Source organism: Musca vetustissima, unplaced genomic scaffold, assembly GCF_032173495.1.
Source record: "Musca vetustissima isolate MV318-11 ecotype Yass unplaced genomic scaffold, APGP_CSIRO_Mvet_v1 utg86088, whole genome shotgun sequence".
NCBI lineage: Eukaryota > Metazoa > Arthropoda > Insecta > Diptera > Muscidae > Musca > Musca vetustissima.
In genome coordinates, this window is record NW_026881184.1 from 82,908 (window position 1) to 108,870 (window position 25,963).

A 25,963-nucleotide genomic window follows, 5' to 3' on the forward strand; every position below is an offset into this window, starting at 1 on the left:
CAAAGTCCCTATATATCTTTCGATTTGCACGAAATTTGGTATATCGTAAATAATTATTTCTAGAATGATTTGTGTTAAGTTTCTTGAAAATCGGTTCAGATTTTGATATAGCTCCCATATATATTTTCGTGCGATTTAAGGTAAATGGTGTACCAAAGTCCCTATATATCTTTCGATTTGCACGAAATTTGGCATAGCGTAATGAATTAGGTCTAGAATGATGTGTGCTAACTTTCGTGAAAATCGGTTGAGATTTAGATATAGCTCCTATACGTCCGATTTAAGGTAAATGGTGCACGAAAGTCACTAAATAGGTTTCGATTTTCACGAAATTTATTATGGTGTACTGAATTAGGTTTAGAATGATGTGTGCTAAGTTTCTTGAAAATCGGTTGAGATTTAGATATAGCTCCCATATATATTTTCGTCCGATTTAACGAAAATGGTGTACTAAAGTCCCTATATATCTTCCTATTTGCACGGAATTTGGCATAACGTAATGAATTTGATCTAGAATGATGTGTGTTAAGATTCATAAAAATCGGTTAAGATTTAGCTATAGCTCCCTTATATATTTTCGTCCGATTTAAGGTAAATGGTGCACCAAAGTCCCTATATATCTTTCGATTTGCACGAAATTTGGCATAGCGCAATGATAGCAACTAACAGCCCCTTTGGTTGTTGTACTCGCGGTTAGAGCGATGTCTCTTGGCGTCTTTTTTTTGCAAATGTAACCGCACAATTTGCACATGATCATTTACATTGCGTGTAGTTTTTTTTTTTAACTTATTTTTGTTTTTTTAACTCCATGCAAACTGCAGTAAAACTATTGCTCACTGAAAACTCAACAAACAAACACTAAACCTACGTACATATATAAGCAAAAGTAATAATAATAAATTTTAAGATAAAAAACAAAAACAAAAAAAAAACAAAAAGAAAACCAGCGAAACAAATACAACAATGCAAACAGCGGCACAGCTCTAACAAAAGGCCGGAGCAGCAACAACAACAAAAACCACATATTGTAACAACATCGTTAAAATGCCTAAGCGATTTTTTTTCTGAACTTTATTTTTCTTGTTGTCGTTGTTTTTATAAAAATAGGAATTTTTCTAGAAAAAAATAAACCAAAAACAAAAGAATTTGCACACCATCACCACCACCGACAACATTAACATGGAATTCTTGACATCGTCAATTGTCTCAATGGTGTTGCTGGTGTTCGCACACCAACAGCCAACCAACAACAAGAACAACAACAGCGGTGTCATGAAAATTCAACACAAAAATAATTAACTGGAATTGGTGCATAAATATGTCAATATAAATATTTGATTTTGTTCCTTTGGTGTTGGGGGTTTTGAGGCTGCTAGAATTTGCAATTTAAACAAGGCAAAAATGATGTTCATGTTTGGTCATGATTGTAGCTGGGTGTTAAAAATTGGCGCTATTTGGTGGAGTGAGCATGTGGACATCATTCTTTGAGAAAATATTTTTATGGTTTTAGACGATAAAAGAAAATTATTTGAAGGGGGTATGTTTTTGCTATGGCAAAACAAAAGACTTAAGACACGAACTTTGCCCATGATTTGCCAAATTATATGGGGAAACCTTTATAAGTATTTATTCTTATAAATATCTTAAATACAGTCGAAATCGCTTATAACTAGGACCAAGGGACTGGTGAAATGTTTCGCGATATTCGTTATAAGTGATATCAAAAATAGGGCAGCATTTTCCGGGATTTTTAGAAGCTATCCCAAAACAATTTCAGAGGATATATCAGTGGACAATCAAAGAACCAATATTACAGTATTTTTTCAGGCCCCTTTTTAAAAGTACTTAACAGACTCTACAATAACTCATTACAGGCCTCAAAAAATAATCGAAAAAATCCCTTATTATAGCTTCTGGAGTCTACAAAAAAAAAAAAAATCCCAATCGACCAAAAGAATATTTTGATTTTTTTCTCTTCGTCCGATTTAAGGTAAATGGTGCACCAAAGTCCCCAAAATATCTTTTGATTTGCTCGAAATTTGGCACAGCCTACTGAATTCAGCCTATAATGATGTGTGCTAAGTTTCGTGAAAATCGGTTGAGATTTACATATAGCTCCCATATATATTTTCGTCCGATTTAAGTTAAATGGTGCACCAGTCCTTAAATATCTTTCGATTTGCACGATATTAGGCACAGCGTACTGAATTCAGCCTAGAATGATGTGTGCTAAGTTTCTTATAAATCGGTTCATCAACGGTAACTCATTACAGGCCTCAAAAAAGTCCCCATAGACTATTGACCCTTCCCTATGATTGTTTTGTTTTCTTTTTCTCTCAACTAGTATTTAAACAATAGAATATTATATATTTTTGTATACATATATTTTTATAATTTATTGTTGTATTTTTCTATTTTTTCTTGTTTATCGTTTATTTGCAAACATTTTTTTTTCTACACTTAATTAATTATTCTATTTAGGTGGTATTAAATCATCGTCGCTATGACGGCGTTTTTCCACAATTTTTACAAAGACGTTACAAGAATTTTTAATTGCCTATTTTTAATGGCGAACAAATATATATGTGTGTGTATGTTAGTATTGTGGTTATGATATCATTTGACTTAAAAGTTTATATTTAAATCAAAAAATAAAAATTTTAAATATAATAAAAAATATATAAAGTATTTTTTATACCCTACACAACTATGTTGTCAGGGTATTATAGCTTTGTGCAGCCCCAAGGTCCTAGCCCTGAAGATCCTAGACCCGAGAAGTTGATAGTATATCCAAGAGGAGTGGTTGGCCTTTAAATTGATACCAATTATATTGTCGTATGTACTCGGATGCGAGACTTACACATAAATATTTACAGGTGCTTACGTAGTCATATATTATTTAGTAACCCCTTACCACACTAGAGGGCGGAAATATAGCGCTGATCGCTTTGAAATTTTCCATGAGGTTTAAGTTATGCTCACCGACAACGCCTATAATTTTCGGTGATGATCAGATAATAATTTTTGGATGAAGTGGAACGAAATCTTATTTTAAGGTGTTTTTTTCGAGTCGAAAGCCGGTGATCTATAGGCCAAACACAACACACGGTGAAGGGAATCTGGACAAGTGATGGGAAGGGCTGTACTGAATATTTGTCATATTTGTTGAGCTCTAGTCGGTCAAGAGGGTGCAAATATCGCGAAATATTGCCCAAGCTCGGAATATAGAACCACAGAAAGTTATAGTTTCGTGAAAGTTGTGTAGGGTATCATATGGTCGGCCCCGTCCGACTATACTGCTCCGCTCACTGGTTTTTTTATTGTATTTCTTGCTAATCTTAAAAAATATATTTTTAAAAATCTACGCCTTTGTTGGTGACTCTTGAAAAAAAATTAAAATCTACGCCTTTGCTGATGACTCTTGAAAAAATATTTTTTAAATCCACGCCTTTGCTGGTGACTTTTGAAAAAATATTTTTAAACCAGTAAGGAAAGTAGTAAAGTCGGACTGGGGCGACTATATGATACCCTTTACCCATTGGGTATATTCTACAAATGTATCCTAACAGACGTCGCCTTTTCGAAGGAACATTGACATGAAATTGAACGAACTTAAATATGCAATCATTCGCCCTAACATGGGTCTTTAGTGCACCATTTACATAAAATCGGATGAAAGTATAGATAGCAGGTGTATGTAAAACTGAACCGATTTCAAGAAAACTTGACACACGAAAGTTTATACGTAGTCACTTCAGTAAATTGTACTGAATTTTCACGAGACTTAGCGCACATCATTCTCGAAAGATATATACGGACTTTGGTGCCCAATTTACCTTAAATCGAACGAAAATATATATGAGTGCTATATCTAAATCTGGACCGATTTTCACGAAAATTAGCACACATCATTCTATACTTAATTCAGTATGCTATGCCAAATTTCGTGGAAATCGAAAAATATATAAGGACTTTGCACAATTTTTCATAAAATCGGATGAAAATATATATGGAAGCTATATCTATATCTGAACCGATTTTCTAAAAATTGTACAGACGTCATTCTAGACTCAATTTAGTACGCTACGCCAAATTTCGTGGAAATCGAATGATATATAGGGACTTTGGTGCATCATTTACATAAAATCGGACGAAAATATATATGGGAGCTATATCTATATCTGAACCGATTTTCACGAAACTTAGCACACATCATTCTAGACATAATTCAGTACCCTATGCCAAATTTCGTTCACATCGAAAGATATATAGGGACTTTAGTGCACCATTTACATTAAATCGGACGAAAATATATATGGGAGCTATATCGAAATCTGAATCGATTTTCGCGAAACTTAGAACACATCATTCTAGACTCAATTCAGTACGCTGTGCCAAATTTTGTGCAAACCGAAAGATATATAGGGACTTTAGTGCACAATTTTTCATAAAACCGGACGAAAATATATATGGGAGCTATATCTAAATCTGAACCGATTTTCCACAATTTCAATGGGGTTCGTCCTTGGGCCAAACAAATGAGCTGACGGACATGCATAGATCGTATCGGATTATAAATGCGACCTGTACTTTGTTTACAATTTAACACCAACAGACGGACAGACGGACGGACATGCATAAATCGTTTCAGAAAAAAAATTCACGCCTTTGTTAGACCCCTAAAAAATATTTTTAACCAGTGAGCGGAGCAGTATAGTCGGACGGGCCGACCATATGATACCCTACACAACTTCCACGAAAGTCTAACTTTTTGTTGTTTTATGTTCTGAGCATGGGCAATATTTCGCGATATTTGCACCCTCTTGACGAACTAGAGGTCAACAAATATTAATAACATTCAGTACAGCCTTGTTGAGAAGTTCGGCTATCAATTGTGGCCGACAGAAAATTGCACAAAAAATTAAATATTAAAATACTATCAACATTTTGGGTCTATGTCCTTCAGGAGTAAATATATACGCTATAGAAGACAAATTTTGTCATTTTTCACACAAAAGTCAGGGTCCATTTGACCCGCTAAATATTGAGCGATCTTTATCAAAACAGGCATGCTTTTTCTTTGGCCCTATCCCCTTCTCCTTGCAAAAATTCACGATGTTTGGGCCATAATTGCGGCCTCTGGAGTGACCAGAAAATCAGACAAAAATAAAGTTTTTGGTCCATTTCACCCCCTAAATATTAACCGATCTTTACCACAAACAATAGGGGTCTTCATTGGCCAGAACCCATCCTACATGCAAAATTTCGTGAAGTTTGGTCCATAACTGTGGCCTGTATCGTGTTTACAAATTATAATGGACAGACGGACGGACGGACACACATGTCTAGATCGACTCAGCTAGTCGAGATATGACGATCGGTATACTTAAAGGTGGGTCTAGGACCAATATTTCGCGGCGTTACAAACTTTTGTGGCTGCACAAAGCTATAATACCCTGACAACATAGTTGTGTAGGGTATAAAAAGTTCATGCCTCTTTTGGTCATTGAAAAAAATATTTTTTTAAATAGCAATCCTTTTTATTCCCACATTATATCACATAATTAATCAATTACATTCCGACTAATTATGTTGTTGTTATTGTTTCTTCATTTAACCATGTTTAACATTTGTTTCCGTTCCTTCAAGTCAATTTGTTTTTTCTATGAAAAATTCTTATAAAAAACTCACACATAGTTCATAAATTTGGAACCCACCAAGTGGAACTGAAAACCATCACACCTGACAGCTAACAATTTTATGAGTTGTTATGCTATTGTTGTTGTTATTGTTCTTGCTTTATGACTTTATGAACCCCCCATACTTGGGTTATTATGATTAATTGTGTGGGAATTAGTTAAGGTGGGGAGCCACTCGAAGAATGTCACACAGACAGGCCGACGAGGAGGAGAAGACAATTAGAACCCAGGGAAATAAAAATGTCATTAAACAACAAAAAGGGAAAACAGCAACAAATGCCAGATAATGTAAATTTTATCTAGCAGAACATTTAACAGCAACAACAAAATATTTCAATTTGTAGTTCTTATTATAGAGTTGTAAAAAAAAACTCTTGGGGACGCCACCCACATGGGAAGGAATTGCTTTAGGTTATGGTCTCGATGTGGGACTGGGTTAACACAAAAAAATGCTTAATGGCACTTACACATATGAAGGCAACAGACGATAATAAATATTTCGTTTTTTTCTGTTGTTGTTATTACTTTAAGCATCGTTGAGTAATGACTTTCGAAAAAATGATTTTTAATATTTTTTTCAGATTTTTATCTAGAAGTCATAACCGAACACCGAATCTGAAGATGGTTTCAATTTCATTTCACTGCGACGACGATTGTTGTTGTTGTTTTTAAACTTTTCTGTTTGTTTTTGTTATTGTCTTCATCATGAGGGGTATAAAGTGAAAGTGATACTCTCTCATATCTCGTCACAGAAAGTCAGTAAGACAATCGGACAGACAGACGGACAGTCAGACAATCACATTGTAACGACCGGTTAAGTTTGTGGTAGGTACGAAGCAACCAACCAACCAACCAAAATTGCCTTCACTCTCAGGTGTTATACAGAAAGTGAGGCGTCGGACGGACACACATAAATATGACAATGAGTAAATTTGTATGTATGTAAGTGTGTGTGAGTGTAAGCTTAATTATTTTGTAGATAGTTTTGTGTGAAACAATTTCTATTTGTTTACAATTTTTTCTTCGTGACAGACCATAACACACAAGTCACTCCACTACACATAGCCTTCCCATGGAATACATGTATGACGTCTTAGTTGCCCATACTAATGATGATATTTAAATTGTAATTTGTGTTGTTGTTGTTCTTCTTCTTGTATACCTTAAATTACATGTGATTAAATCGAAAAGAAGCCAACAAAAAAAATTGAAAGTGTTTCTCCAACTCTTCCTGGCTAATTACACAAAATTTCGTGGTGGTATTATGCTTTACATTATTTAACATTTTTGTTTCGAAAATTATTATCACTATTTTTTTTTTAATATTTTGTATAATATATTTGCAAAACAAACTAATTTTGTTTGCTACTTAAATGAAAGTGCATGTCAAGTGTGCAAAAAAATAAAAAAAAAAATAATTTTACTTGTTACAGCTGACAAAACCCGTAAAGAGAAAACATAAAATTGTTTTAAATATGAAGCACGTGTTCGTTGCTTAAGTCTTTTGTTTGCAGTAACAGAGATAATAACACAATTTTATGTACGTTATGAATTGAAAGTAAACAAATGAAATTTGTATTAACACTTTCTATTGGGGAAAATATAAATTCTTTCAAAAATTTTTTATAAAAACATTTTAAAGACAGAATTTAAAAAAAGGTTTTTTAAAAATGTATTTTTTCAAGAGTCACCAACAAAGGCGTGGATTTTTTAAAAATATGTTTTTAAGCTCCACCAACGGAGGCGTGGATTTTTTAAAAATATTTTTTCAAAAGTCACCAACAAAGGCGTGGATTTTTTAAAAATATTTTTTCAAGCACCACCAACGGAGGCGTGGATTTTTTAAAAATATTTTTTCAAGCACCACCAACGGAGGCGTGGATTTTTTAAAAATATTTTTTCAAGCACCACCAACGGAGGCGTGGATTTTTTAAAAATATTTTTTCAAGCACCACCAACGGAGGCGTGGATTTTTTAAAAATATTTTTTCAAGCACCACCAACGGAGGCGTGGATTTTTTAAAAATATTTTTTCAAGAGTCACCAACAGCTCATTCATTTGGCCCAAGGACGAACCCTATTTGGGAAAAATCAGTTCAGATTTAGATATAGCTCCCATATATATTTTCGTCCGATTTTATGTTAATAGGGCACTAAAGTCCCTACATATCTTTCGATTTGCACGAATTTTGATAAAACCTACTGAATTAAGTCTAGAATGATGTGTGCTAAGTTTCGAGAAGATCGGTTGAGGTTTACATATAGAATCGTCCGATTTTAGGTAAATGATGAACCAAAGTCCTGAAAATCATTCGACTTCCACGAATTTTGGTATAACGTACTGAATTAATTTTAGAATAATGTGTGCTACGTTTCGTGAAAATCGGTTCACATTTAGATGTAGCTCCCATATATATTTTCGTTCGATTTTAGGTAAATGATGCACCAAAGTCCCTGAAAATCATTCGATTTGCACGAATTTTAGCATAGCGTACTGAATTAAGTCTAGAATGATGTTTGTCAAATTTCGAGAAAATCGGATAAAATTTAGATATAGCTCCCATATATATTTTCATCCGATTTTAGGTAAATGGTGCACCAAAGCCCCTGCGAATCTTTCGATTTGCACGAAATTTGGCATAGTGTACTGAATTGCATCTATAATAATGTGTGCGAAGTTTCATGAATATCGGTTCAGAGTTAGATATAGCTCCCATATATATTTTCATCCGATTTAATGTAAATGGTGCACCAAATTTCCTATATATCTTTCGATTTCCACGAAATTTGGCATAGCATACTGAATTAAGTCTAGAATGACGTGTGCTAAGTTTTTTGAAAATCCGTTTAGATTTCGGTATAGCTCCCTATATGTATTTTTGTCCGATTTTAGGTACATGATGTACCAAAGCCCCTGAAAATCATTCGATTTGCACGAATTTTGGCATAGCGTACTGAATTAAGTCTAGAATGATGTTTGCTATGTTTCGTGAAAATCGGTTCAGATTTAGTTAATTTCAAGTAAATCGAAATTTGGCACAGCGTTCTGAATTAAGTCTAGAATGATGTTTGTCAAATTTCGAGAAAATCGGATAAGATTTAGATATAGCTCCTATATATATTTTCGACCGATTTAATATAATTGGTGCATCAAACTCCCTATATATCTTTTGATTTGCACGAACTGTGGTGTAACCTACTGAATTATGTCTAGAATGATGTGTTCAGTTTCGTGAAAATCGGTTCAGATTTAGATATAGCTCCCATATATATTTTCGTCCGATTTTATGTAAATGATGCACCAAAGTCTCTATATCTTTCGGTTTGCACAAAATTTTGCATAGCGTACTGAATTGCGAAGTTTCATGAAAATCGGTTCGTCCGAAGGGTATCATATAGTCGGCCCAGTCCAACTTTACTACTTTCCTTACTGGTTTAGTATATATATTTTTTAAATTTTCAAATATTTATATTTACGAACTCCTCCGATATAGAATTTATGAAATAGTTTACCTGGAAATAGAAGAGAAAAAACAATAAATAAAATATGTTAATATATAATTGTTAAATATTTAAAAAAAATATTTAAACTTATCTGAAAAAAACATATTGACCCCAAAAATATTATTTATATATTTTTTCTTGAGTCGCAAGAAGGCGTAGATTAAAAAAATCTGAGTCTCCACAAAACGTAGATTTTTAAAACTATTTTTCTTTGGTTTTTAAATGCGTGGATTTTTAAAAATATTTTTCTAGAGCCTACACAAGGCGTTGATTTTGAAAAATATTTTTTTCATGAGTCTCCACAAAGCGTAGATTTTTAAAAAATAATTTTTTTACAAGTCGTAAATTTTTTAAAAATAATTTTTCTTGAGCCTCCATTTTTTAAAAAATCTCCTTTATAAGCATTATGATGGCCTTAAATATTTATTTTCTCATAATCATAATTTTGTGTATCCAAAACTTTTTTCAGACTCGGACTTTCTTTTGTCTCTGATGTTTGCCTATAAGTCTGTCTCCCATATCTCAAAAATGTGTTTTTTTTTTTAATTCGAAATTTATTTCCATTTCAAACAAACTAACTGTTCATGTGTTGACGCAGAATTTTATTTTTAATTTTTTTATGTGTTGACCATGTTCTACTAGATTTCTTTGTTGTTGTTATTATTGTTTTTGGAGTCTTAATTTATTATTACAATGACCCACATTCCGGACTTCTAGTCGTTCGCCACACATTTATGGAGTATCAAACGCATATTTGTTTTTGGTTTGTTGTTGTTGTTTTTGGTTTCATGAGGCTACCAAAAATGTCAAATGTTGAGTTTTATTTTTAGGCCGGTGATACAAGTTTTTTTGAGACATTCTTTATAGCCATAGTTGGGTGCCATATTTACCCAAAAAAACCCCAGTTGTTTTTGTAACCTGTTCGGATTAAAATTAAAATTGTGTTTAGTGGGATTTTTATGGGACAAGTTTTACACGTTTATGATAATAGTTGTGGAGATATTATTTGACATGCTCTAACTTGAGACTTCTTCAAATCAAATGTTTTTCGTAAACAAATTTCAAAACCAGAATTGGGGGCTTCGTAAAGAAATGTTATTAAAAATCGACATATAGATCGCTTCAAAGTCTTTAAAATATATATTTAGAAAATATCTATTTTTAGCATTCTCTGGAGTCCTAATTTTTTCTTTATAATCGGGTTTGAATTTCTACAGAGGACCTAAAACACCTTCAAAAAAAAAAAAAAAATAGAAAAAAAAATTATATCTATCTCTTTCTATGGACCTTTAAATATACTCCCAAAAATTATTTAAATTTTGTAGTTACCTCCCTCAACTTTTTGTCATTATGCCTTCTTTCAAAACAAAAAAAAACTTTTCTTCAATTCAATTAAATTAAATCAGCCACCCACCCACTTCAATTGTTTTTCCGTTTTTTTTTTGCAATTTTCAATTGAAACCAATTGTCTTGTCCTAAGACAATAGAACTTTTGTCTGAGGTGGTTCCATGTCTTCTTCTTTTTCAACTTCTGTTGAAAAAAGGGGTGCTGTAGTTTATTGTCAATGTGGTGGCTTGCTAACTGACTGTCTTGCTGGCTGGCTGGCTGGCTGTCATGCACTGTTTGCATTTACGTTTCATTTTCTTGTGGTCGGATGGCTTGGTTTCAAAGAAACGGCAACGGATGCAGAACAGCCAACAACAATGTTGCAAGACACTGTTTTTTTCGATTTTATTGAAAATGAAGATGTCAATTTTTATAATGGGATAATTATTTCAAGTTTTATAAAAAAAACATAATTCATAATAATTTGTATGCATAAAAATCTACGACTTGTGGACAGTTAAGAAAAAAAAATAATTTTAAAAATCTACTCCTTATGGAGACTCAAGAAAAAAAAACATTTTTAAAAATATAAGCCTTGTGGAGACTCTAGAAAAATATATTTTTAAAAATCTACGCCTTGTGTAGACAGGAGAAAAATATTTGTGGAGACTCTAGAAAAATATATTTTTAAAAATCTACGCCTTGTGTAGACAGGAGAAAAATATTTGTGGAGACTCTAGAAAAATATATTTTTAAAAATCTACGCCTTGTGTAGACAGGAGAAAAATATTTGTGGAGACTCTAGAAAAATATATTTTTAAAAATCTACGCCTTGTGTAGACAGGAGAAAAATATTTGAGGAGACTCTAGAAAAATATATTTTTAAAAATCTACGCCTTGTGTAGACAGGAGAAAAATATTTGTGGAGACTCTAGAAAAATATATTTTTAAAAATCTACGCCTTGTGTAGACAGGAGAAAAATATTTGTGGAGACTCTAGAAAAATATATTTTTAAAAATCTACGCCTTGTGTAGACAGGAGAAAAATATTTGTGGAGACTCTAGAAAAATATATTTTTAAAAATCTACGCCTTGTGTAGACTTGTGGAGACTCTAGAAAAAATATTTTTAAAAATCTACGCCTTGTGTAGACTTGTGGAGACTCTATAAAAAATATTTTTAAAAATCTACGCCTTTTGAAGACTTGTGGAGGCTCTAGAAAAAAATATTTTTAAAAATCTACGCCTTCTGAAGACTTGTGGAGACTCTAGAAAAAAATATTTTTAAGAAAATTTTTTTTAAAAATCTACGCCTTTTGAAGACTTGTGGAGACTCTAGAAAAAAATATTTTTAAAAATCTACGCCTTGTGAAGACTTGTGGAGACTCTAGAAAAAATATTTTTAAAAATCTACGCCTTTTGAAGACTTGTGGAGACTCTAGAAAAAATATTTTTAAAAATCTACACCTTGTGTAGACTTGTGGAGACTCTAGAAAAAATATTTTTAAAAATCTACGCCTTGTGAAGACTTGTGGAGACTCTAGAAAAAAATATTTATAAAAATCTACGCCTTTTGAAGACTTGCGGAGACTCTAGAAAAAATATTTTTAAAAATTTACGCCTTGTGAAGATTTGTGGAGACTCTAGAAAAAAATATGTTTAAAAATCTACGCCTTTTGAAGACTTGTGGAGACTCTAGAAAAATATTTTTAAACATCTACGCCTTATGTAGACTTGTGGAGACTCTAGAAAACATATTTTTAAAAATTTACGCCATGAGAGTCTACTCGGGAAATATTATTTTTTAAAATCTACGCCTTAGGAGTCTAGAAAAAATATTTTTAAAAATCTACGCCTTGTGGAGATTATAATTTTTTTTTTAAATTCTACGCCTTGTGGAGACTTATAAAAAATATGTTCAACCTCTCTGGACCACCAAATGAGGACAAACAGTTATTTTTTTTTTAATTTTACCATCACCTCAAACTCTTTGTATGACACTCAATGCTTGTGTCTTAAGTCTTTTGTTTTTTGTTATTCTCTCCTTGCAAATTCCAGTAAATAATTGTTTGTTTATTACAAATTTCCATTAAAAAATGTGATTATTTATTGTAATAATTCATATCTAACAGTTCGCATATGTTGATTATTTATTTTCGAAAATTTGCTATTAATTCCGATAAGAGGATAAGCACATTTGCCCAGCACTTGTGGCTCTTCCCATAGTTACTTCTATGTTTGTAAGTCCATGCTTAATTGTTAATCATAAATTTTATTTTATTTATTTTTTGTTGTTGTTGTTCTGTGCACACACACACTTGACACATGCCGACAATTTAAAACAATGTTCTTTTAAACAACATTCAACGATTAACAGCTGGACTTGAATGGGGTCCATGGAATTTATTCGACAATGGTTACAATGGTCAGTCAGACAGTCAGCCAGCCAGTTTGTTGCTAAATATTATGTTCACATATTAGGCATTCTTTGTGGCAGCCGAAGCAGCATCCAGCCAAAAACAAAGCCAAACATCAGCATCATCGGCATCAGCATAGAATGCTGGCCCCCGTCCAGTTTCATCTTCAGCTGGTCGTCAGCTTCTTCTTCGTCGTCGTCGTTTCTGTAGATTATACAATCAATAATTTCATAACGGTTTTGTTAATGGTAACAAAACCGCTTGAAAGAGATTTTTAGTGGCAACGACAGGCGGACGGACGGACAGGCAGGCAGGCAGGCCAACAGTAAACATTTGTTGTCCAACAGTTTTTTTTTTTCATTTTGCAAAAATCATGATGATGATGTTGTTGTGAAAGTTTAGATTTTTAAGAGGGCAATAAGAAGAGACTTAGGAGGGGGAGACAAAAATAAATAAATAAATAATAAACAACAATAGAAGTGCACTGCAAAACCCACTGATGATCATCATAATCATGCTGTTGACGCGATGGCTAGTTGTTTCTTGGTATTTATTTGCTACCATATTTTTTTACTGTAAATATTGACCATTTTCTTCTTCTACTTCGTCTTGTTCTCGTGGCCATGTCTAATCCAGAACTATATATATTGGTTAACCAAAGAATTCTTTTTATACTGTTCTATTTTGTTATCGTCCGATTGTACTGCAATGGAATTTTAAATGGGGTTGTCCATTCGAAGAAACGTGTAATTAATAGTAACTGTTGTAAATTACAAAAACAACAATAGAATATTACATGAGTTTGTGTAATAGGGTGGATAGAACGCTACAATAAATATTAAAACCAGTGAGCGGAGCAGTATAGTCGGACGGGGCCGACCATACGATACCCTACACAACTACCACGAAATCTAACTTTCTGAGGATGTTTATTCCGAGTTTGAGTAATATTTCGTGATATTGGCCCCCTCTTGTCAGAGGTCAACAACACCTCTTCCTTACTTTTTTCGAATATTCAGTACAGTCCTTCTAATTACTTGTCCAAATTACCTTCACGGTGGGTTGTGTTGTGATTTTCGGATTATACTCTACTCGAAAACACACAAAAAAATATGTTTTCGGTCCATTTCATCCCAAAATTTTAATCTGATCATCACCGAAAATTGTAGGCGTTGTTCTTGACCATAACTGGAACTTCATGAAAATTTTCAAAGCCATCAGCGCTATATTTCTCCCTCTAATGTGGTAATGGGTTACTAAATAATATCTGAATACGTAAGCACCTGTAAATATTTGACTGTAACTCCCACATCTGAGTAGATACTTCACTATATTTGGTATCAATTTAAAGGCCAACCACTCCTCTTGGATATGCTATCAACTCCTGGGGTCTACATCCTCCAGGAGTAAATATATATGCCATAGAATACAAATTTTGTCATTTTTCACACAAAAGTCAGGGTCCATTTGACCCGCTAAACATTGACCGATCTTTATCAAAACATGCATGCTTATTCTCTGGCCCGATCCCCTTCTCCATGCAAAAATTCGCGGTGTTTGGGCCATAATTGCGGCCTCTGGAGCGACCAGAAAAACCGACAAAAATTTAGTATTTGGTCCATTTCATCCCCTAAATATTAACCGATCTTTTCCAAAAACAATAGGGGTCTTCATTGGCCAGAACCCATCCTATATGCAAAATTTCGTGAAGATTGGTCCATAACTGTGGCCTGTATCGTGTTTACAAATTATAATGGACAGACGGACGGACGGACGGACGGACACACATGTCTAGATCGACTCAGCTAGTCGAGATATGACGATCGGTATACTTAAAGTTGGGTCTAGGACCAATATTTCGCGGCGTTACAAACATTTGGGGCTGCACAAAGCTATAATACCCTGACAACATAGTTGTGTAGGGTATAAAAACCCTTTGGAGACCCAAGAAAAAATAACATTTAAAAATCTAGGCCTTGTGAAGACTCAAGAAAAAATCAGTAAGGAAAGTAGTAAAGTCGGACGGGGCCGACTATATGATACCCTTCACCACTTTGGGTATATTCAACAGATGAATCCTAACAGAAGTCGCAATTTTAAAGGACCAGTAACCTATACAAAATTTTTCATTTGGTCAGATATATAGGGACTTTGGTGCACCATTTACATTAAATCGGACGGAAATATATATGGGAGCTATATATCTAAATCTCAACCGATTTTCACGAAACTTAACACACATTATTCTAAAGTTAATTCAGTACGCTGTGCCAAAATTCGTTCAAATCGGAAGATATTTAAGGACTTTGGTGCAGCATTTACATTAAATCGGACGAAAATATATATGGGAGTTATATCTAAATCTGAACCGATGTTCACAAAACTTTTCACGCATTATTCTAGAGTTAATTCAGTACGCTGTGCCAAATTTCGTGGAAATCGAAAGATATTTAGGGACTTTGGTGCACCATTTACCTAAAATCGGACGAAACTATATATGAGAGCTATATATAAATCTGAACCGATTTTCTGGAAACTTAACACTCAGCATTATAGACTTATTTCAGTGAGCTGTGCCAAATTTCGTGCAAATCGATAGATGTGTAGGGACTTTGGTGCACCATTTACCTTAAATCGGATGAATATATATATGGGAGCTTTATCTTAATCTGAACCGATTTTCACAAAACTTTGCACACATTATTCTAGACTCAATTCAGTACGATATGCCGAATTTCGTGCAAATCGAAGAATATATAGGGTCTTTGGTGCACCCTTTACATTAAATCGGACGGAAATATATATGGGAGCTATATCTAAATGTGAACCGATTTTCAGGAAACTTAACACACACCATTCTAGGCCTAATTCATTACACTGTGCCAAATTTCGTGCAAATCGAAAGATGTTTAGAGACTTTGGTGCACCATTTACATTAAATCGGACGAAAATATATATGGGAGCTATATCTAAATCTGAACAGATTTTAACACATTATTCTAGAGTCAATTCAGTACGCTGCGCCAAATTTCGTGCAAATCGAAAGATATTTAGAGGCTTAAGTGGCTAATTAACCTTAAATCGGACGAAAATACATATGGGAGCTATATCTAAATCGGAACCGATTTTCACGAAACTTAACACACATTATTCTGGATATAATTTAATACGTTATGCCAAATTTCGTGCAAATCGAAGAATACATAGGGTCTTTGGTGCACCATTTATCTTAAATCGGTCGAAAATATAAATGGGAGCTATATCTAAATCTGAACCGATTTCCACGAAACTTAGCGCACATCATTCTAGGCTCAATTCTGTACGCTGTGCCAAATTTCGTGCAAATCGAAAGATATTTAGGGTCTTTGGTGCACCATTTACCTTAAATCGGACGAAATTATATATGGGAGCTATATCTAAATCTGAACCGATTTTTAACAATTCAATAGGGTTCGTCCTTGGGGAAAATAAGTGACCTATGCCAAATTTCATCCAATTCGAATCATAAATGCGACCGGTACTTTGTTTACAATTTAACACCACCTTGTGGAGACTAAAGAAAAAATTACTTTTTCAAGAAAAAATTACTTTTAAAAATCTACGCCTTGTGGAGACTAAAGAAAAAATTACTTTTAAAAATCTACGCCTTGTGGAGACTAAAGAAAAAATTACTTTTAAAAAGTCTACGCCTTGTGGAGACTCAATAAAAAATTACTTTGAAAAATCTACACCTTGTGGAGACTCAAGAAAAAATGACTTTTAAAAATCTACGTCTTGTGGAGACTCAAGAAAAAATTACTTTTAAAAATCTACGCCTTGTGGAGACTCAAGAAAAAATTACTTTTAAAAATCTACGCCTTGTGGAGACTCGAGAAAAAAATTACATTTAAAAATCTACGCCTTGTGGAGACTCAAGAAAAAATTACTTTTGAAAATCTACGCCTTGTGGAGACTCAAGAAAAAATTACTTTTGAAAATCTACGCCTTGTGGAGACTCAAGAAAAAATTACTTTTGAAAATCTACGCCTTGTGAAGACCCATCTACGCCTTGTGGAGAATTCAGAAAAAATATTTTTAAAAATCTACGCCTTGTGGAGACTCAAAAAAGTATTTTCTCCTTGTGGAGAATCAAGAATTTTTTTTTTTAAGAATCGAAAAAAATACAAATTAGTTTCCAAAGCCCCCATTTTCCCATCGAGAAATAAATACAAAAAAATGCCAAGACGAAGTTGAAGAATAGAAGTTAAGGAAGAAGAAGAAGAAGAAAAAAGCAGCTCAAGAATTAGATTATGCTCCAAATACGATGACAAGTTTTCAAAGCCTTTCCAATTGACAATTTATTCCAAATGAACGGGTCTTTGTGGCGCGCCAGTGTCTTAAACGATCAAGTGTTACATTGATTTCTTCCCACCAAACTGCTTGGATTTCCCCCCTCTTCTACAATGGTGTCGCCACTAGAATGGTCTCAAGTCTTCAGCTGATGTCAGTCATCTAAAACATTTCACAATCATTTAATCAGACATCAAACTAAGCTAAGCGAACGATGGAGCGAGCGGTCAACCAAAGACAAGACAGAGCACCATCACCACCACGACCAAAGACAAACAGACATACAGCGATTCAGTGACTATTGTCATTGTCCGGCCATCGAACGTTACTAGTCATACCACCAGTAGTAGTAAATAATAAAAAAAAATAAACTAAAAGAAAACGAACCAGTCTGTCGTTGAAAGAAAATCACAGAATCGGAGAATGCGGTCAAATCTAAAATAAACCGTAATCAATGACCGAAATTATATTGAATGTTGAGCTGTTTTTTTCTACTTCTTCCATCACCATCCAGCAATATGAATGGTAGCAATGGTGGGCAACCAGCTAGCTAACTAGTTTGAAGGGGGTAGGGGTAGGTAGGCAGGCAGTAGGAGAAGAGTGTGTGTGCTGCTAGAACTTGTAACCGATTTTCCATAGAATTTCAAAGCAGCAAAAAAAGAATATAAATGGGAGTCGTGCGTTTCCACATTTCCGCATGATTATAGTGTTTGCAGATTGCATACTCACAGACAGACACACACACATTCATACATATGAATAATATGGTTAGCAGCAGAAACAGTAACATGCACCACCACACTTGCTAACTAACCAACCAACCAACTCACTCATTCGCCAAACAACCTGCAACAAAACAAATCACCGGCAACAATCGTCATACAAACATACGTACGTAGGTAGGTATGTATGTATGTTTGAAATTATACCGGCTTTTTAAGTCATCGTTTATAGTAAAGTTGCATACAGATCCAGCAAGCGTTACGCTTAAATGCCACAGTGACTAAATGAATGGTTAGCTGTTTAGCAGCAGTGGTCGGAAACGAATTAGACGAGGTGGGTACTTCAAGTTTGTTGCTTAAGTCTTATAGTAAATCCAAAATCAATATTATTGAATAAAAAATATTAGAAAACTATCCTAAAAAATATTTAAAAAATAGACGCCTTAAGCTACGCCTTGTGGAGACTTAAGAAAACATATGTTTAAAAATCTACGCCTTGTGGAGACTTAAGAAAAATATATGTTTAAAAATCTACGCCTTGTGGAGACTTAAGAAAAATATATTTTTACAAATTTACTCCTTGTGGAGACTTAAGAAAACATATTTTTAAAAATCTACGTCTTGTGGAGACTTAAGAAAAATATATTTTTACAAATCTACGCCTTGTGGAGACTTAAAAAAACATATGTTAAAAAATCCACGCCTTATGGAGCCTCGAGAAAAATATGTTTAAAAAAAATCCAAACCTTGTGTGGGCTCGCTGTAAAAAATTAAGAATTATATTATTATAACTAGCATATACTCGCTACTTGGTTAGCGAATGTGGGATAAATTTTTAAACATGTATTAACATATTATTTTATTTTGCAGAAAACTGCATATGTCAGAGCTCTTAAAGTTCACCCAAATCCAAATTGTATCAAATTTGGTTCCATTTAGAACACATCCAACAAAACATCCTGCATACCCCGATCCTATACCCCCACAATAATCCTAAATCCATGTTTCAGGATTCCAACTATATCGGTTCGCCCACAATTCAAATTGTACCAAATTTAGTACACAGTAGTACAAATATCCAAATCTTCCTACATACCCCAATCCTATACCCCCACAGTGATCCTGAATCCAAGTTTCAGGAATCCAACTCTATCGGCTCACCCATAATTCAAATCCTACCAAATTTAGTACACAGTAGTACGAATTTCCAAAATTTCCTACATACCCCAATCCTATACCCCCACAGTGATCCTGAATCCAAGTTTCCGGATTCCAATTCTATCGGTTCACCCACAATTTACATTGTACCATAGTACGAATTTCCAAAATTTCCTACATACCCCAATCCTATACCCCCACAGTGATCCTAAATCCAAGTTTCCGGATTCCAACTCTATCGGTTCACCCACAATTTACATTGTACCAAATTTAGTACACAGTAGTACGAATTTCCCAAAACCTCCTACTTAACCCAAACATCCTAAATCCAAGTTTCCGGATTCCAACTCTATCGGTTCACCTACAATTCAAATTGTACTAAATTGAGTACACAGTAGTACAAATTTCTAAAACTTCCTACATATCTCAATCTTACACCTCAACAATGAACCTGACCCCAAGTTTCATGATTCTAGCTCTATTGGTTCACTTAAAATTCAAATTGTACCCAATTTAGTACCATTTAGTACCCATAAGTATTAATTTCTTAAACTGAATCCTGACCCTTAATCCTACACCCCTACAGTGATCCTGACTCCAAATTCCATTGTTTCCGCTCTATCGGATCATCCCAATTCCATTGGTACCAATTATAGTACTATTTAGCACTTTTCGTACACATCAGTAAAAAATTTACAAAACTACGTAGATATCCCATTCCTATACTCCGACGGTAAGGTTAATTTCAAATTTCAGGATTCCAGCTCGATTTGTACCGCCAAAATAAATTTGCACTAAATATAGTACCATATGGTACTTTTCGTACACATGAGTACACGCTTACAAAACGATTTCCATAAATAAAACCTACTTCTCAACCTTAATTCACACTCCAAATTTCAAGTTTTTAACACTATCCGTTCACATGCTACGAAATTGAAACAAATTTAATACATTTTCGTACTTTTCGGATAGTTATAGTTCGAATTTCCAAAAACCCTTTGGTACATCTATCCTACACTCCATCAACGACCACCAACCCAAATTTCAGAGTTGTAGCTCCACCGGTTCGCCAAATACAAATCGTATCACATTTAGTACTTTTCGTACCGTTCTAGTACGAATTTCCAAAAACCCAGCCTTATCTGTCACATTTGGACCAAGAGTGACCCTCACCAAAAAATCTCAAGATTCTAGCTCCAGTCGTTTCGTCTGGCCGTTGATGAATCGTTAAATCAGTCAGTCAGTCAATCATTTTACTCTTTTATTAGTATAAATTAAATCTTATCATCTCATAAATCTCGAACTCTCTCTCCCTCTCTCTGTCCATCCGTTAAACGACCAAATTTATTTTCTATAAGAAGTTCGTTTCTTAAGTCTTTTTTGTTTACCTATTGGGTTTATTCCGTTTAAAAAGAGAATGATACAAAGAGAGTGAGATATTGAGAGACTGAGGAGCAATGATATACACCGTTCATGTTATGCAAAATACGTTCGTTTCCTGAGTCTTTTGCTCTTGAAGGCATTCAAATAAATACCCCATTACTGTTTCTCTCAGAGATAACTCTCAGACTCTCTGGCTTACAAGATACCATTCGTTTGTCATAGAAGATGATGCCCTTAAGTAGTTTATTTATTATTTTCATTATGGAGAGGAGGTAAATGGCAGTATAAAAATGTTTTTGATAGGAAATACAAATTAACAGATTTTCATACATACGTATTACATTGAAATCATATCCATAATGAAATCACTCACCTGGAAATAAAAAACAAAAAAAAAAAAAAAAAAATAAATAAAAATTAATTGTTGATTTAAATTTACTTTACATTAAGTAAAAAACTAAAAATTATATGAAAAGTAATTAAAAGTATTTTTTTTTTTTGATAAAAGAATATAATAAAAAATTCCGATATCTGTAATCAAAACAAATGCAATATGAAAAAAATAAATATTTTTATTTATTATGGAACAATAAAATATTTATTAACAAAACAAAAATTAAGTAGAAATAAAAAGTATTTTTTTATAAATAAAATAAAATTAAAAATAAATTAAATATTCTTAATTTATTTTTAAAATATTTTATTTTTTATCAACGAATATTTTTTATTACAAATATTTAAATGCATCTCAAAGAATTAAAAAAGTTTGTTTCTTAAGTCTTCTGTTTGCATCTATTAATATAATAAAGTTCTCTCCCCACTATTATCCTGTATTTAATTACTAAAAAGTTCGTTTCTTAAGTCTTTTAAATTAATTTGTGTTTTATTGATTTTAAGAGAACAAATGAACAAATATCTTCCCACACTCTCTATACCAAATAACTGTATAGAGTTCGTTTCTTAAGTCTTTTGTGGACTTTCATGAATTGATGGATTATATGAGTGAAAATGCCAAACTGGATTTCCTGTAAAAGCTGGGATGGTTAACTGCTGCCGAAATTAGGAAAGTATAGTCTCTTGAGCAGGAATAATTTCTCCTCGGAATAGTTATGAAAAAACCAAAGAAAGAAAAACAAGGGTTTTAGAATGGGAATTTTCCAAATAGTGGAATTTTATTGGACAAAATTCGGTATAGAATTTGGAAACGAGTCTTACCAATGACAGTTGTGTTTGCTGGTTAGAGTAGAAGTGTTTTTATTTACAATGAGAACAAAGAAAACAACCAGTGGAAAACATAAAACATTTGCATTTAGTACCAAGAGAGAGATGCAAATTTAGGCGAATAAAAGAAAAATGGAAAATAGAAAATAGGGTGACCAGCATAGTTAACCTTGGCGTTAACATTACCGGCCCCCTTGCAGGAACTGCAACTAAAGAAATTAACCAAAAAGTAGCACTCTCTCTCTTGTTTACAACAAATTGAATGTATTTAAATATATGTATATAGAGTTGTGAACGGGCTGGTACCAGGATACAGTCTTCCTTCAGAGTGACCACCTCCAGAATATATATGTCCGTAGCCACTGGATACTAAAGTCTGCTGTAAAGGAAAGTCTGTGCTTTTTGGGAAGGAGGAAAAAACAATAGTGCATTAATTGGTGGAATATAATCGACAGGAATAGCGACTAGTGTGTTCACTGGAGCAACTCTTATCTTGGAATACACCAGGTGAGTGAATACGGACGTACCTATAGCTATTCGCACGTAAAAAACGGCTGCGTATGCCTTTCTGGATGCATCGCAAAAGCCATGGAACTGAATGCCAGCCGAAGGAGTAAAACTGATCCGCATCGGAATTCGAACTCTATCATGAACTAAGTAGTTTGACTGGAATATTTTCCAATTGGACAATGTGGAGGGACTTATACCTGGGATCATATCTTCTGCATAATCGGACCATATCTTCTGCATAATAACCTTCGCTACAACTGTGCATGGCGAAAGCCAATCGGCAGGATCGAATAATTTGGGGATCTGAGACAGGATCTCCCATTTTGTATAAGAACATGACAAGGCTACATGAAATATATGATCATTGGGAAGATCTCGAATGTCTCTCGAATTAGATGTCCATTTTCGAAGGCAAAGACCAGCGGAATCCAGGACAGATTTGAGTTCGGCTTTGGATCGAATGGCGGACGAAACAGAATGGGATCCGAAAATCACGTCATCGACGTACATGAAATTATGAAAAAACTCGCTTGCAATTGTATATAAATCTTGAACATCGTCAGCAAGTTGGAGAATAGTGCGAATAGCCAAGTACGGAGCACAATTGACACAGAAAGTGACAGTTTGTAACTCGAAATCATGAATGTTTTCACCTGGGTGGTTGCGGAATATGATACATTGGAATGGAGTATGATCTGGATGAACAAGAATCTGGCGGTACATATTATCGATGTCCGCATTGAATACAATTTGGAAGAAACGCCATTTGAGAAGTAAAGTGGTCAAGTCAGATTGCAACACCGGACCAGCGTGCAAAACATCGTTCAGGCTGTGACCATTGGACGTATCGGAAGGAGCATTAAAGAACACCCGAACCTTGGTGGTCGAGCTCTCCGGCTTAATAACCGTGTGATGTGGTAAATAATAATGGCGTGAATCACTATTTAAACATGGATTAGGAACTGAGACCATGTGTTTCGACTGAACGTACTCATTGAGTACCTGATCATACTCCTTTTTACAGTCTGAATTACGAAGAAGTCGGCTCTCATTGCGATGGAATTGTTTTATAACTCTTGAACGGAATCGACCAAGGCCCATTTTCTCTGAGGAACCTTGGTTGAAAGGAAAACGAACGACATACCTACCATCTTTATTCCTTTTTGTAGTGGAAACGTAGAGCTCCTCACAATATTCATCGGTGTCAGGGAGAATTTTATCTCTAGGAAGGTTCTCAACTTCGTAGGAATGACAAATCTCTTTGACTAAGGAGACCTCGCAGAAATTGGAAATAAGAGAGGCTGGTGGAGGGAAATCCGGAACGGGGCCAGTTAAAATCCATCCGAAGATAGTTTCTTGTCCCATTAAGGAGTCGCAAATATCGCGCATTACCCCAGCACGCATGATGTTTGGAAGAAAATCACCGCCTATAAGGATATCGATGCTGGAGCTTTTGAAGAAATGTGGGTCAGCCAGATTAATTGAAGGAAGTTGTGAGAACAAAGATGGTGGTAATGTGCGGGAAGGAAGATTTCCAGACAAATGTGGAACCACGAATGCTTGCACGGAAAGCTGAACGGAATCATCAAATCGAGAGGACAGCACAACAGAACATAATTTTCGAACGGAGGCAGCTGTCGAATTATTAAGACCAGAAACTTGAACGTTGGTACGCTGATACGGAAGTTTGAGTTTGTTGAAGAATCGTTCTGATATGAATGTTCCTTGAGAACCCGAATCTAGGAGTACACGAGCGTGATACGTTACTCCTAAGTGGATCACATTCACCAACGCAGTCCCTAACAAAACACCCCGGGAGTTGGACGTAAAGCATGTTTGAATTACTCCACCCCCTGGACTAGTGGACTGTATTGAATTGGAAGAAAATGGAGTGGAGTGTGGGCTTAAATTGGTAGAGCTCGTAGGTGAAATTGATGGACGACTATTTGACGAACGATCATGGAGCATAGTGTTGTGCCGCCTCTGACATTCGAAACAATTATTTTTACTAGTACAATTTTTTATGTGGTGAGTTTTCGAGAAACAATTCAAACATAGACCTTGTTTCTTGATCTCAGCCACTCGTTGTTCAACATCCATAGAAATGAATCTAGGACATTCTCGAATTATATGAGCGGAATTTGTGCACAATGGACAATTTGGAGCTGTAACATTGGTCTGGAATGAGCTGAACTTCGAATTATTTGAATGTACATTGGATTTAGTTTTATGACCATCAGACTTCGGATAATTGCGCATCTCGGAGACGGATTCGAGTGTACGATGTCGATTCGTAAGGAAAGAATCAAGGTCAGCCCATTTTGGAATAACAGTCTTATCAGCCAAACCTTGTTCCCAAAGCGTCAGAGTTGAGTCAGGAAGACTATTCGAACAAAGAAAAACAAATATTGGATCCCAACTTCTGACGTCGATATCGTACAGAGATAACGCAGCAATACAAGAATTTATGTCGCGTTGCAATGACTTAATTGCACTCGCTGACTCGGAATTAATGACAGGAAGATTGAATAGAACTTTTAACTGACCATTAACAAGAATTCGCTTATTTTCGAAACGATCGCACAAACCTTTCCAAGCAAGTTGAAAACCTTGATTTGTCAAAGGTGCGCGTTGAACAATATCTCTAGCTTCGCCTTTAGTCTTCTGGGTCAAATGAAACAATCGCTCGACTGGACTGAGCCTAGAATTTTTTATGTACACGGCTGTGAATATATCTCGGAAAGTAGGCCATGACATATAATCCCCGTTGAAGACTTCGGTATCGCATGGAGGCAGATTGAAAGAATAATATGAACCGTGATCATTATGGACCATAGCATTAGGACTCTGAGGCGAAGGGTTTGGAAGTGAAACAGGCGGCTCTTTAGGAACTGTTTGGAGATCCTCAGACAACTGTGTAAGGCGAGCCAAGCACTCGCAATAAGTGATATAGGCACTATTATACTTGGCTTGGAATGTCTCAAGCTCTGAAGCGGCTTCTGCATCTTCTTCCTGTTCATCATCCTCCTCGTTCTGTTCTTCGCTAGCTCGATCGGACATAAATTGGTCATACGCTGATTTGATGCCTGCCCATAAGGACTTAACTTCAGAAATGTGAATTTTTACGAATTGGGCAGACGTCAAGGGAACATTACCACCGACTACTTCGGCATTGAAGGTGACCAGACGATCGGCTTGACGAATGAAGGCTTCCAAAGACATGATTGATCAGTGAAAATGAATGAAAATTGATTTAGAACAAGAAACTAGTAAATAATAGAAGAAGAACAATAAGAACGGAAGGAAATAGGATAATTTCTCAAACAAATTTGATTGGAAGATATAAGAACTTGTTGGAAAATGCGTTTTTCTTTGTATTTTCTTCTTTGTACAGCGCCACCTAGTGGTGAAGGAATGAACAATTGGTAAAACAACGAAAGAAAATAAATGTAGTAGGTGAATGTCTACGAAAAATCCCAGGAAAATCCGGAAGAAATTAGAATAATATTGAAAATATTATAATTTTCGAGGTATTTTTAATTATTTAAAGCGCCCCCTGGTTACAGTGGAGCAAACTACGAACAATTACACAGTCTGAACAAATGTGCAGTTAATAAATGCCCAAAGGATTAAAATAAACCCAGGAAATATTGAAAAAATTAAAGTTTTCGAAGTGGTTTTGAACTTGTAGA

At 34.7% G+C, this 25,963-nt stretch overlaps 1 protein-coding gene across 1 annotated transcript in view; it reads right to left on the bottom strand.

The window, feature by feature from the left end:
* The window catches only part of LOC133327212 (uncharacterized), a 60,668-nt gene extending 35,175 nt beyond the window's left edge, over nucleotides 1-25,493 (bottom strand). The window contains exons 1-2 of the mRNA XM_061535774.1: nucleotides 25,088-25,493; nucleotides 22,802-23,296 (exon numbers count right to left, since the gene is read on the bottom strand). Coding sequence (XP_061391758.1) covers nucleotides 22,802-23,296; nucleotides 25,088-25,493 — 901 coding nt within the window. The remainder of the gene's footprint in view (nucleotides 1-22,801; nucleotides 23,297-25,087) is intronic.
* Nucleotides 25,494-25,963: the final 470 nt, after the last annotated feature.